This window comes from Chinchilla lanigera, unplaced genomic scaffold, assembly GCF_000276665.1.
Source record: "Chinchilla lanigera isolate Chin_1 unplaced genomic scaffold, ChiLan1.0 scaffold00048, whole genome shotgun sequence".
In the NCBI taxonomy this organism is placed as follows: Eukaryota; Metazoa; Chordata; class Mammalia; order Rodentia; family Chinchillidae; genus Chinchilla; species Chinchilla lanigera.
Genome location: NW_004955449.1, coordinates 2,010,958 through 2,024,849, shown reverse-complemented (window position 1 = coordinate 2,024,849; position 13,892 = coordinate 2,010,958). Strand labels below are relative to the sequence as shown.

Sequence of the window (13,892 nt, the reverse complement as noted above, 5' to 3'; positions counted from 1 at the left end):
TTTAGTTCATGAGTAATTAATAACTATAACACCAAGGCAGTCCTTGATGTGTAAGAACTTACCATGTTTTCCTTCTAATACAGACCCATCCAGATGACATATAAAAGACAAGCCTTACTATTTCTTGCTCGATTTGGTGTTACGGTAATGGGTAGCAAAAGACAAGGAAAAGATTTCTCTTCGAACAAGTTTCCAGTGTTCTAGGAAGGCTTCCTTTTTTCCCAAGTCTTGTAGTTAGAGGAACATAAAAATTCTTTTTAAGGGTTTTGCTATTTATCCACTAACCTAGAGTTTACACGCTGACATGATATGCTAAAATTGAGTCCAATTTCAGCATTCTTCCTATTTTAAAAGACTTATTTCCAGAAATCAAATCTAAATTTATCATTGATTTTTTTCCAAGGTTTTTCATGGGCAATACTTGTACCTTAAAATCACAACTAATGGTAGCTTAAAAATAAACTTATTATACATGTTAAATTAATTTTTATAGTTGCTATGACAATTATACCAAAGGAAGAAACCCTTAATTTTGGGACCTCCAAAGAACTTTCTGTAAAAGTCATTCTCTATTACGTGGCTAATGCCCATTTGCAAAGTATTTTCTAGTGTCTAAAGAATAAAATAGTTTGTGTCTCTACCTTGTTTGGGGAAGCAACTTGATATCAAAAAAGAGAGAGAAAACAATGAAGTTAAATGTTCATTATCAGATTGAATGCTTTCTAAAATGACTTTGGTTATCCAGGCAATCCCAAAATCAGAATTTAGTTGCCAGGACTGTCGTAGGACATTCTGTAAATTCTGTGAAGCAAGGTGGGCTCTCGAGAGGGTAGTGCAGTTTCCTGTGCAGGTTGAATCAGTGCCAGCAGGCTGACTGAGAGAGCAGTTCTGGGTCTGCATGGGAGCCCTGCAGAAGCACATTTGGCCCTGTCCTGATAGCTTGTCACTTGGAAGTTTCTTGCTTTGTTTTTTAAATGCATTGAAATCTTATGCTATAAAGCACTGCATGGCTTGACTCTAAATGTAGTATTATAAGAAAAAACTTTAAACCACCTATTAGAGTATGCTTTAGAACCTTTCTTTGGTTTATTGTCATCAGTTCTGCTAAGAAATTATGGGCTGCCTTGCACACATTTTTGCTATTCATTGGTAACATAGTTGTATAATAAATAATAAAACGCTGTGAGTGCTCAGTAGGTTGTATGCTTGCGTTTTAACTCCAGAAAACTTTGTGTAAAGGACTGCTCTGAGGGCTGCAGCTAACAATGGGCAGCATGAAGCACGGGCTCAGGGAGATTTTCTTCCCTTTTTTACTTGTAGGGTTTAAGTTTTCTTTTTTTTATAGCACTTGCTTTTAATGTCTCCTCTGCCCAGAGCTGGTATTTCTGAAGGAAAGAAAGTTTATGCTCAGGTATTTTATAAGTAGGTGTTTTCTTTTATCCTCACTTCAATTCCTAGCTGGCTTCAAATGAGATTACTGAAAGATAAAAATGAATCTTTTAAAAAGAAAGTGGCTGGAGGCTTAGATTTTCTGTATGTTGCCCTATCTTAATTATGTAAGTTTAACATTTATGTAACTTCTTAAAAATTATGGTTTCGAATTGATTTCAAAGATATTTTCCTTTCTTAAAACTGTTAAAAATATTTGAAAGATGAGTTCTCCACACATAAATAGGAATAATGTTTATTTTTTAGTTATCGTAGCTTGCTATAAAAATTTTAGGGATAGTTTAGTATGTAGCATAACGGGAGGAAGGACCTCTGAAATAAATAAGCAACCATAGAAAATTAAGCCCAGAAAGTTGGCTGCAAGGAAATATGGTCCTGTTCCCAATATTTAAGGATCAAAACCAGTATTTTTTTTTGTTCTACTTACCTGGTACTTCTTAGCTGAATTACATGAAGTTGTTGCTGTGCTAACAACTTCAGAAGTCTTTTCCCGATAGAAGGAGTTGTTGAAAAAAGAATTCAGCTCCAACTTCAGTTTAAAAATCAGGAAATTGGTACTAAATGTTAGGTAGCTTTATGCCCAGAATGTAAAGGCTATTCCATTACATTATCATAAATTCACCCATAGTGAACCACGTCAAAAATACACCTTAAATTGCTTATTTCTCAAAATAAGAAACACTAACATTTTTCATATCCTAACAGTTTTACCCCTGAAATGAATGTAACCAAATATTCATGAAACTAGGTTGACTGATCAAAATAATTACATAAAATAAGAAAGTAAATATTTGTTACCACAGTGAGAAAGAGAGCTCTTAAGGAAAAGTTCTATAAAAACAAGGAAACCTGAGTACTGGGATAAAGGTGGCAATCTCAATTAATACTTTCCCTCAATTTTCACATGTGTTTACATATTTAAGTATAAAAGAGACAATTTAAAATTCTCAAGTGAATTACTTTATGATTTAAATAAAAGTTATTATATCAGATCTGGCTATAATAAATAATAAATGGAAGCAAGTGAAATTCTAGACTGGTTTTTGGTGTATATTCTGAATACTAGTCTAGTTTTAAAATGTAATTTACCACCCAAATTTCTTCAGAACTGTATTGACACCTGAACTGTTTCAATGCTTCCTCTGGGCTTTTCTTCTTGGTACAGGCATTTCTTAATTTTTACTTGAGATTTAATCTCTGCTTCATTTCTTCTTCCTTTAAAAAAGTATAGTAGTTAACTAAATATTTCTGTGTGAAAGTGAAATTGGGGAAAATTAAGAGAAATTCTGAAAATGATTTTAAGCTTAAAACTTGCACCTTTAAAAAAAAAACTTGCACCTTCTTGTCCATTTGGAATTTGGCTTGCTATCGTGCTTTGCAGACTTTTGGATAAGATTTGTTCTGTCATTCATAAATTATGGCAAATACACTAGAGCTAAATCTGCCATTAAATAAGTTCTCGCACGTAATTCCCTATGTTCATGTATTTCACTAATCACTTACCTCCTGTGCAGTGCCAACTAATTTTGTGGTACCTATTCCCCTTATTTAAATTGGTCCTAATTTCTCTTTTTACTTCTGTCCTTTCTTTCCCTTTGATAGCTTCTCTTGCCTCTTGCTGCAAGAATGTCTGAGGAGTCTTACTTTGAATCTAAAACAGAGGAATCAAACAGTGCAGAGATGTCATGTCAGATCACAGCAGCAAGTAACGGGGAGGGACATGGCATGAACCCAGGTCTGCAGGCCATGATGCTGATGGGCTTTGGGGATATCTTCTCAATGAACAAAGCAGGAGCGGTGCTGCATTCTGGGATGCAGATAAACATGCAAGCCAAGCAGAATTCTTCCAAAACCACATCTAAGAGAAGGGGAAAGAAAGTCAACATGGCCCTGGGGTTCAGTGATTTTGACTTATCAGAAGGTGATGATGATGATGATGATGGTGAGGAGGAGAATGACATGGATAATAATAGTGAATGAAAGGAAAAAGCAAACTAATAAAATTGGAAATATTCAGAAAAAATAAAAGAAACTTGTTATCTCAGTCTGTACAAAAAACAGTTAAGGAGGCAGAAAACCAAGCACTGCATTTTTAGGTCAATTATATTTACAGGAGAGTAATTTACTTTTGACTTATTTTTGCTCACAGAAAAGTGGGGCAGTGTGATTAACCAAAGGTATATTTATGAATCAGCAGATGTGGTGCCTGATTATAGAAATTTCTGATTCTATATACAATATAGTAGTTTAATGATATTCTGGGTTTTTATTCTTAATGGATATTTTATAATTTGATTTGACTTTATTTTATTACCTTTATTCAGCTGGTTAAGAAAATTTACATTTTGAACAAGCACCTTTCACTCCTAATTCTTCTTTGACACTTGATTCTTCTGTAATATACTGTGTTTTTTCTCAAGACAATACATTGTAATGTCAGAAATGATTGATAGTGACTACAAAATCCAACCGTAGGAAAATGAGATAAAAGGTTATAACAAAGTGCTTCTTCAGAAATAACCTAAATGCCAGAATTTTTCCATACCAAGTAACACAGCTACTCAAAGTAAAACCCAGGAGGTGTCCTCAGTTGTACGTTTGAAAGGAGGAAGACTAATTTGAAGCCAACGGCAGAAGCCGCCTGCTTGCATACCAGTGCTGGCCCTGGAAGCTTCTTAATAACACCACACTGTCACCCAAGGCTTAGCTTGTACTTTACACACAGAGAGACGCGGTCTCTGCAGGTCCAGTAAGGGCATGCTCCGTGCTTGTTTGTTTCTTTGTTTTCCAGAAAGGCATAATGACCCTGGATTCTAAATGTAGGTATACATATCTTAAGGAGAAAATTAAATATTGTAAAGAGAAGAGGAAAGATACATCATCCTTACCTATGCGAAAGCTCATTCTGAAGAGTCCTTTCTGTATCAGATCTAGCTTTCCAGAATTGTCTTTTTTTTAACCCTGCTTGGTGATGCTGGTGTTTTAGAAAAATAGGTACAGGTGCTTCTTTGCAGCCCCGGCTACCCAGAATATTCTCCAAATGTTATCACATGTTTATCAAAGCTTGTTTAAACTACAACACATGATTTTTAAAATGGCAATTAGTTAAAAAGGCAAAAGAACAAAGACTTTTTCAGTCTGAACTGGAAAGCAGTGTCATTTTGCCTCAAACTAAGATACTTTTGGTGGTTCTTTATATGGAAGTTTTAGGAAAGAATATTATCACAAATGTTTCTAATACTGTCTTTGAGTATATTTTATCAGAAAAAGTCTTGAAATTTGGAATATAATTTGCTACTAATCCCTGCTGAATTCTGAAGAACACCATCAAATGATAGGGAGAAATAACTAGTAGTATGTTCTACTTCACTGTGCACTCTTAGGAAAGTTTAATCTCCATGACTCTCTTTATTCTTCATTAACATGGGAATAATGAGAACCTACTTGTGAGCACTCTCTTAAGAATTACAAGAAATAACACAAGAAGCACTTAGCACAGTACCAGGCCTATGATGAGTGGCAGTTAATGTCAGCTGCTATTGTCCCAGTGAGAACACACTGAAAAATAAGTGGTTTCCATACCCTTCTAGAAAACTAAACTTATCAATTTCAAGTGATACTTGCTTAGGCTAAAATGAAATTAAAAGTATAAAGCTTCCAGTAAAGATAAAACAAACATTATTAGGATGTAAGCTGTACAAATAGATTTTAATCCAGTTGCTCTTTGGAACCTGTGAGCCGCAGCCAGGTGCACCTGGTGTGAGGTGTTGCAGGCTGCCACCACCCACAGGCTGAGTAAGCACAGAAGGAGCCTGTAAACCTTTGTCCTAGAAGATGGGTCCCCCTCATAGTTGTTCCGCTGTACTCCTCTGTCTGTGCATGCATAGACCCGCATGTGTATGCACATACCCGGGCAGCCTGTGCTCAGACAGAAGTACTCCCTGACCTCAGCCAGCCACTCAAGCAGAAAAGTGGTGGAGAGGAGTGGATGGAATGACTTCCACTCCCTACTTCCTAGCAGGCCTGACCAGGGGCTCTAAGGATGAAAGCAGAAAGCACGGGGCTTTAAGGCCTCCTGCACATCTTCCAGGCAAAGCTAAAGTCATTCATTCAGCTGGTATTCACTGAGCCGCCTCTCTGTGCTAATACTGTTCTAGGAACAGCTAGGAAAATCTTTGCACTCACGGACTTACATGCTAGAGCTTACAAGTTAGTGAGAGTTCAGCAGTCAACACAGTGCATCACATAATATGTTAATGTCCACTAAGTGCTTGTGAAGCAAGAAAGGAAGAGAAGGCCGGAGGGGAGTGTGGAGGTTTTTAGTGTGGTCAAGAAAGGCCCCGTTGCTGGTCACGCTGAAGCAAAGCTGGAGAAGGTGAGAGGATCTCAGTGGGTGGCAGGACCTTTGCACTTTATGTCAGAATGTGATTCTTGCCTCTCCTTTAAGAGTAATCAGGCATAGGTTTAGAACATTTAACCAGAATAAAATGGACACCTTAATATTTACATTTAAACCCATACAGTTATGTATAAGTTTTGGTGCACTAAAAGTAAACAGATAGGGCTGAAAGAGGAAATTACAGAGCTCTTTACTCAGACCTAGGTGTACCATTACTGAGGTAAGAGTTCCCTCATCTTTTAATTGCTACTGTTTTCCTCACCAATATTCCAAAAATGTTCGTAGCTCAACATTCTGCCTTGAAAAAGCCACAAGGATCTAGGGTACAGCAGAGTTGGCCCCAGTGAGGAGCCTGTGCTTGTTTGCTACCCGGAATTCTGGTGCTTGGCATTGGCTGTTTTACTTTCTCTTCCAGACCAGTGTCCTTGTAGTAATTTGAAAAAACTTTAAAATATCTCTGAAATCCAAATCACACAAACAGAATTTTATATTCTCACTCTATGAAGACTGTTTAGAAGACTTCAGATTCTATTAATTTTATTAATTTTAAAAAAGTCCATTAGCCATGTGCAGAATTTCTAATGATGACATTCATTGTGCAGTTTCTGATTCACTTTACACATTATTTTTTCAGACTGCAAATTATCAGTGTTAGATTTAGTTACAATTACTTGTCTTACAAAAATGTCCATTTCAAAAGAGAAGAGTTAAGAGACACTGAGAAATTTAGATTCAAAATGAGGATTGAAATGCCAAATTGTGGTAATCATTATGAGTCAAACAATTGAAACTACCACACTTTATCCCTTTTCCTTTGCTCAGAAAGTTGAGCGTGTAGAATTTGATGACACCCTCCTGGGGCTTCTCGACCGGCATAGTGTCATCACGTAAGGGTGTTTGGGGGTGCTGGGGCACATTTTCAGTAGCCACAGTGATCAGAGAAGCATTTAGTGCCCACAGCCAAGACCTAACATCTTGCATGGCAAGGACATTCTCACCTTGTGAAGAATTCCATCCTAAGTACCACTAACCTTGTCTCTTCCCCTCTGAGAGACGTTACATCTGCAAGTTCTGGAGTTCCACCTCTGTTTTTTTCCCCAAACAAAATTACCCATCCAAAACGAAACCAAAATACATTTGCAGAACTACAGCTGCACAATCTGAGTTTTGTAAGTGTATGCCTTTATCTCAAGTCACCAGTTGTGGAAAAATAGCTTCTTCTCCCTTAAGAGTGCCGCTGACTGCTTTGTGAAGTAGCCAAATTCACTTTGTAGGGGGGTGTCACTCTCCAGTCATCTCCGATGATTCCACAATGCATGAAAAGAGAAAACCACACTGAGGTAGCTACAGTTCTACAGAGCAGTCAGGTTAATTTAAAAGCCCCCTCTGCTAACAGTTGTCTTATTAAAGTAAAACCACATTTTAACACTTTATGTAAAGAGCCAATGAGACGAGGGTGGAGGCACATAGCACACAAGTTTTGATGCTTTGGAAATATTGCGGCCTGGATCTTTAGCCAGTGAGTCTTTTAAACATGCAGTGGCTTTGTTAGACTTTAATGCCAGCTCAGGGTATCTAAACTTGATCCCCACCAAAATAAAACAATTTGGGGGTTTGGGTGAGGGTTTAAGAGAGCTCCAAAATGACTTCTCTTAGTAAGGTGTTATATGTATATAACTTAATTTTTCATTAGAGTGGTAAGAGTTTTATGAAAGACAGCTTTAAAACTTGGTCTGAGTTAAATATTAATATCCTTTTTAAAAAATTTCATTACACTGTATTTGTTGCAGCTTTGTGTAAAACTAGTATCTCACCATACCGCATATATGATAGAGCATAAATTTTCTATAATCAGGCACCTTTTGATGCATTTGAGTAAAACTGTTTTTAAGATTTTGAACATCGCCAGACAGACTCCGCTCTGTTCTAACTCTAGCACAGCCTAATAGCATTAGATGCAGCATTTCTATGACAGACGAGTGTTTGTCGGGAAACTGGGCAGTGGCCATGTTTTCTGAGACCCTGAGTTTATACGCACTCCTTTGCTTTGGGGGAGCTTTCTGGCATGTGATTATTTACTTCAGAACTAGAATTTCAGGCACCTACCTTAATTCTTTTATATTGTGTGCAGAACAGTGTATCTTTTTAATATCAGATATAATACACTGCACATATTGCTTTTGCACTTTTAAAGTTTTGTGTTAAATAATAGAAAATATTTGTATTCTTTGGGTGTGAGCTTTGAATAGATGGCCTTATCACTTTATTTTTTTTTAAACAAAAACCTCTCAGTTATTCTATTGCAATGTTATTCTGAGCAAGTCCTATGCCAAGTATCATGTATAATGTTTGTATGGAAGATTGAATTTTACTCTTGTGTGGTAAGACTACTCAGCTACTAACTTCATGTTGGAATTTGATATTCCAGCACAGAGTCCACAATGTATTCAGAAATCCAAGTTGGTGTCATACATTTCATTTTGATGTGAACTTTTCTTTGCTTTCTTTTGTTCTAAGACTCCATTTTGCAATAAACGTTTTGACAGTAAATCCCTTTGTTATGTGTTGCTGTGTATATAAAATCTTTGTTAGACTGAACCTGCAACATCCTCTGAAGGAATCCTTGTCACACACATACACATGAGTGTTACCTTTTCTTTCCTGAAGTCAGTTGGAGTGTAAATAACGAATTTGTAAAGTGATGGGGCAGTCATGAGAGATTTTTTTTTTATCCCCAAAGAAAGACAGAAAGGCTTAGAACTCATCCTACAACAGATACAGTGATATGTTAACAAGGCACAGAAACATAAAAGAAATGGTAAGCCACTGTGTGGCTGGAGATCATTAACTCTTTTCCCTGTCTTGCCAAATCCAAACCGTCTTCCGCGGTGCCTGGCTCCAGCCTTCTTCTCACTGATCTTTATAAGCACCACGCAGAGAATTCTGCAGGAGTGAATATCAGATTGAGTCCAGTGTCTTTCTCTGAGTGTCATGTCCATGACCCATCTGCAGAGTGCAAGAACTCTTCTCTTCTTTTGACATGAAAGCCAAGGATGTTGGTTTCATTTGCAGCCTTTATTCTATTCGAGAAATACTTGTTTCTGAATTTTGTTTAGCACAACATTTGGAAATCATATAAAAATCAAAACACCATACACACCCCATTTCCTGTAAAAGCCAGCCTTGATGCAGGGAAATATTTCTGTAATGCAGTCTGGTGTTTCTTGAACTAATCAAAAAGTTCCTCGTTTCATATTTTTGCCTGTGATGGGAGAAGGGAGTGACACGTTTCTGCAGCTGTATCCATCTGCCCTATGAGGAAATAAAACTTGTCATGTATTTTCTCTCATCCAGTTCAGCTTTAGCTTCAATTCCTCAAGCCTTTTCTCCTTGCCACATTGTTAAAGCAGGTGCGTGGCTGGACGATTCCTATATACCTCAGGTGTTTCAGAGGAGGAGGGGGCGATCCTGAAAGGCACATGGGATAGCAGAGCATTCATAGAATGGTAATGATTTAAGCATATGCTTTATATCCCTGCAACTTGACTATATTACTCAAACTCTACACATCTATATTAACTAGCAGAATATTTAAAAAACTAGAGACTCCATCCCCAAGTCTGCTGCATTTTCCCTTCTTCCTCCAACGTGAGCTCACTGCATCCTGTCCTCCAATTAGGTTAACATGCCACATCCACCCTCTTCCTCACCTTCCTTCTCCCACCATTGCCAGTGTTTTGCCTTGTTGCTTCCCTTTGCCTGGAATCACCTCTCTCCTCCTAGCCCTGTAGTACCCAGCTCAAGCCCCTATGCCTTCCACATCTCCGTGCCCTGTTAAGGAACACTTTGTTGTTTTTTTTTGTTTTTGTTTTTGTTTTTCTCTGGTACCGGGAACCGAACTCACGACCTTGCGCTTGCCAGGCAGGTGCTGTGCCGCTGAGCTAAATCCCCAGCCCCTAAGGAACACTTTGTGAACACATCGGGCTTCGTATACCCGTACCCACTGAACTCTTTGCTAGAGAAGTTGGCATTTTCATACATGTATCCTTTGACTTTTTCATTCTATAAAATGATTCAACAAAAACATACCGGGTAGCTTATGCGAGACACTGAATAAACCATGAGGAAGGCTGTCTTGGACTTCCACATGTATAATCCACACCCGTTTCACCCTCAGTTTTACTAAAATCTCCTTGAAGGGGCTGTACCTTTCCTAGTAGAATTTTGAGCATGTGAGTACAAAATAAATACTTACAGATTGTACAGATTAACTCAGCCACCCTCTGATCATTACATTAATAGTAAAAGCAACCGAATTCACCTTCTTTTTCAAGTCACTCACCAAAAACCATCACTGGTAACAGAGATTGGGTGATAACTTTTAACATGTTATAAGTGACCAGGACATTTTAGCAATTTAAAAGGCTAGTCAAAGCGAATGACTCTACCAGACTAATTTCAGCCATGGAACACACAGTCTTTTTCCAGTATTGTAAGCGTGTATCATTTAGCCTGTGGCCATGAGTGTCCGCTGAAGTGAGAAGCTCTTTGGCTGTGAAGATGGTGCGGGCTGAGTGCTCCACACAGGCTGCATTCCTGCTAGTGCACCTGGCAGGGAGGTGATTTAGGCTGCATTAGGGTGGCTACACCTGGGTTTCTTAAGACAGTTCCAGTTCCATGTGTCGTCCTTCCTCCATGGGTCCCCAAGCTTGGTTTTGCGAATAAAATGGAATTGAGAGATTTAGACACTTAGAAATCCCCCTGTGGAAAGAGGTATAACAAATCATCTGGTTACCAAATGGTTGGTTTGGAATTTTCACTGATAAACGAACCTCATATTATGGGCTGAGAATTCTGAAGAAAGCTCTGGCACCCGGTTAATGTCAGAAATTCCCTGACTGCCACAGCCCTATTACGGGATGTAAGACCATTCCTGGTGTGCCGAGGACCAAGAGAAGAATATACCAAGTTGTGCAAAGTCCAGCCTGGAACAGCTCACAAAGTACAATAGCTGTGCGTTATTGGCTTCTGGAGTCAAAATCCTTGGAGCACTGAGAACATCCTAGAGTCAGGGAAATTCTTTCCCATTCTTCAGACCTGCAGGAGGAAGCAAGCCAGAGCAGCACTTGAGAGCTGAGGGACCCCAGAGGATAAGCCAAAAAGATAAGGATAATAGTACTCTTTTTTTCATTTCATTCATATTTCCCACGCAGCTGCTGCCTTCCTTTGAGATTAGTGCATGGACTGAAGACGATGTGGTAAGCTGCTTCTGTTGATGCCTCCTTGGGCCTGGGCAGGTATTTCAGACATTTGTCTACAAGTTTAAAGTGCCTGTAGAAGGATTTGGGTCTAACTAGCAGAAGGTGGCAAATTCCATTATTTTCTGGTGTCAGTAATGATTGCAAGCTCAACAGCAATGCAGGTATCTCCTCCAGGCTTGTAAGAGGATCCCACCTTCCTATGGACTGTAGAAATACTCCAAAATACAGTAAAAAAAAAAAAAAAACAACAAACCAGCAATAACAAAACCAAATGACCCAGGAAACCAAATGAACAAACTTGAAAAATAAATTGATCTTAAACTTCCCTAAAAACCCAGGCAGGGACTGAGCCATGGTGAAGAAAAATCTGGTCTGGGGCTGCCCGGCACGCTGTGGCCTTCCACTTAGGCCTGCTCACAGCATGACAGCATCATCACAGCATGACAGCTGTCCTTAAGCCTCTCGCAGGAGGAGTGGACACACTGCTCCCAGACATCCTCTCCCTCCGTAGCCAGAGGAGTTCCATTTGGCTAGGAAGATGTGGGCAGATACTGGAGTTCAAAAAAAGTCTTACACTCCATCCTCTACCTTGAAGAACAGTGTTCCCCCTTAGCCTGTTACATTTCCATGACTGTTTTCTAAGTGATAAAACAGGCATGAGAATTCCTGGTCAGAGACCACAGGGACTTATGCCTGTCCAGATCCAATTTAGAAACTCAAGGGTATAATTAAATAAAGAAAAAAACAAGAAGGAACACTAGCTTAGCAGGGACGGGTCCCACCCCAGGGAACAGACTCACTACTAGAAACTCTTCAGAAGGTTGGTTTATTTAACTCAACTGGGTCTGTGAGCCAGGGCATTCCCCTCTCTGCCCTTTGTACTCTTGTGGTGGAAAACCTCTTTGGCTTCTGCAGTGTGAGAAACCCGGCACCAGTTGCCTGTTTCTTCCCATTCACTGATCCCCAGTAATCCCAACCTTCCTGCCAGCCCTGCCTACCATGGAAAGAGGACTTAAGCTCCCCTTTATTCCCAGGCCTGCACACAATCCCTTTATCCCCTGCCAAAAAGTTGACTCCTTTGAAAAGAAATTGTTTTAAAATCACTGAGTTCTAATAGTTACTTTTAGTTTTTGTTCTGAGGTGGAGTGGCTTCCAGGGTATTTCAATAAAACCCCAGGGTCAAGGGCTCCCCAGAGAGAGGGGCTGAATCTGGCTTCCTGTCTATGTGGTGTCACCCAGCATGGAGGCCACTATGAGAAGGCACCAAACGAAATCCAAGACTAAGGGTCACTGGGTCCAACTACACAGGAAGCCCCATGCTTAGACTTGTCCAGCCCATGTGGCTGTGTCGTGACCAGACAGGCCTGGAACAGGGAACTCATTCTCTGTCCACTGCTTTGTAGTCCCTGTTACATAGTTCCTGAAACCGCTGCCCCTGGGTGATCCAGGGACCACTGGCACTTGGGGAAAATCACTGTAAGGACCCTCTTGAAAAGATTTTAAACTATCCCCCAGAGAAACCCTTCAACTGTCCATGGCCTCCAAAGGAAGAAATAGCTGCAGTTTGAAAGCTTAAGTTTAAAACTATAAACAGAAAACCTTTCACCTTCCCTTTGTGGCTGAGCTAGGAATTACAGACATGTGACATACTGAAAACTGTTTTACTTTTAAGAATGTCCACTACATGTCAGTCCTCCAAACCATGTATGTGCTCTCTTCACAGTATTTTTGGGTTCAGCAGCTCGTCAGAAAAGGCAAGTGGCATAAGTTACGTTCTTACCCATGGAGTTAACTTTGTTGGGGGTGTGGCGGAGTCTCACTTCCTTCTGCCTTCTCCTTATCCCCCCAGGTGACTCCTCGGTGGAGATGAGCAGCTATGCAAGCCTATTTAAGGAGAACAACATCACGGGCAAGCGGCTGCTGCTTCTGGATGAAGAAGACTTGAAAGACATGGGCATTGTCTCCAAAGGACATATCATTCATTTTAAGGTAGGGTATCCTTCAGTGTACTGTGTCTTTGCTGAGTACCTGCGGTGTGGTTTGCTCCACAAGCAGTCCCTTCCCCAGTAAGGTAGATGGAGGGATGTACACAGGAAAAATAATTTTAAACAAAAAACAAAAACCAGCTTCCTATCCAAAGCCAAACCTTCACAAAGGCTGTAGCAATGTGTCACCTAATTTCCTTACCTCAGTTAAAGCCACTTACCCTGGTTTTTCTAGAGAAATCCCATTAAAGTGCAAGGAGAACCCATTCACCTCATTCCATAGCCCCCAGAGCCCAGTGAGAAACTTCTTGACAGTCCCTCAGTGTCCTTTGGATAATGGCTTGGCACTGAATCACCAGAGACCATCTCCAAGACAGAAGGCAGGACCTTTTCCTTCCTACAAGATGAGCGATCACACTTGTGTAAACAGACACCCCAAACACTGGCAAAGAGTTTAATCTCAACCTCTGTGTTGGCACATCCGTCCTGGAGAGCTATATTGGTATAAATGGGCTACAGTGGGAAAAGTTATTTTCTTCAGTATAAAGAAACTTCTGAGTTCCAGAAGGGAAACTTTGTCAGTCTTACCCTTTTTGACACAGATGCCAAATAAGATGCTGTCAACTTCTCTTCCTTCTACTCTCTTTGAAAAAGGACGAGCATGCCTTAAGCAGCAGTTAGGGCAGGAGGGAGGCCAGCTGTGATACCTCACCAAACCATAAGTGATTATTTGAAATACTCCTTGACTTGGCTGGGGTAAGCAGCATGCTCCTCCAGATTCCAAACTTACTATTTATT

General features: G+C 39.8%; 1 protein-coding gene across 1 annotated transcript in view; it reads left to right on the top strand.

Moving 5' to 3' along the window:
• Positions 1-13,892, top strand: part of LOC102011258 (mitogen-activated protein kinase kinase kinase MLT) — a gene marked incomplete in the record, with an annotated part of 162,859 nt that overhangs the window by 114,195 nt on the left and 34,772 nt on the right. The window contains 3 exon segments of the mRNA XM_013518751.1: positions 11,062-11,106; positions 12,833-12,863; positions 12,959-13,098. Coding sequence (XP_013374205.1) covers positions 11,062-11,106; positions 12,833-12,863; positions 12,959-13,098 — 216 coding nt within the window.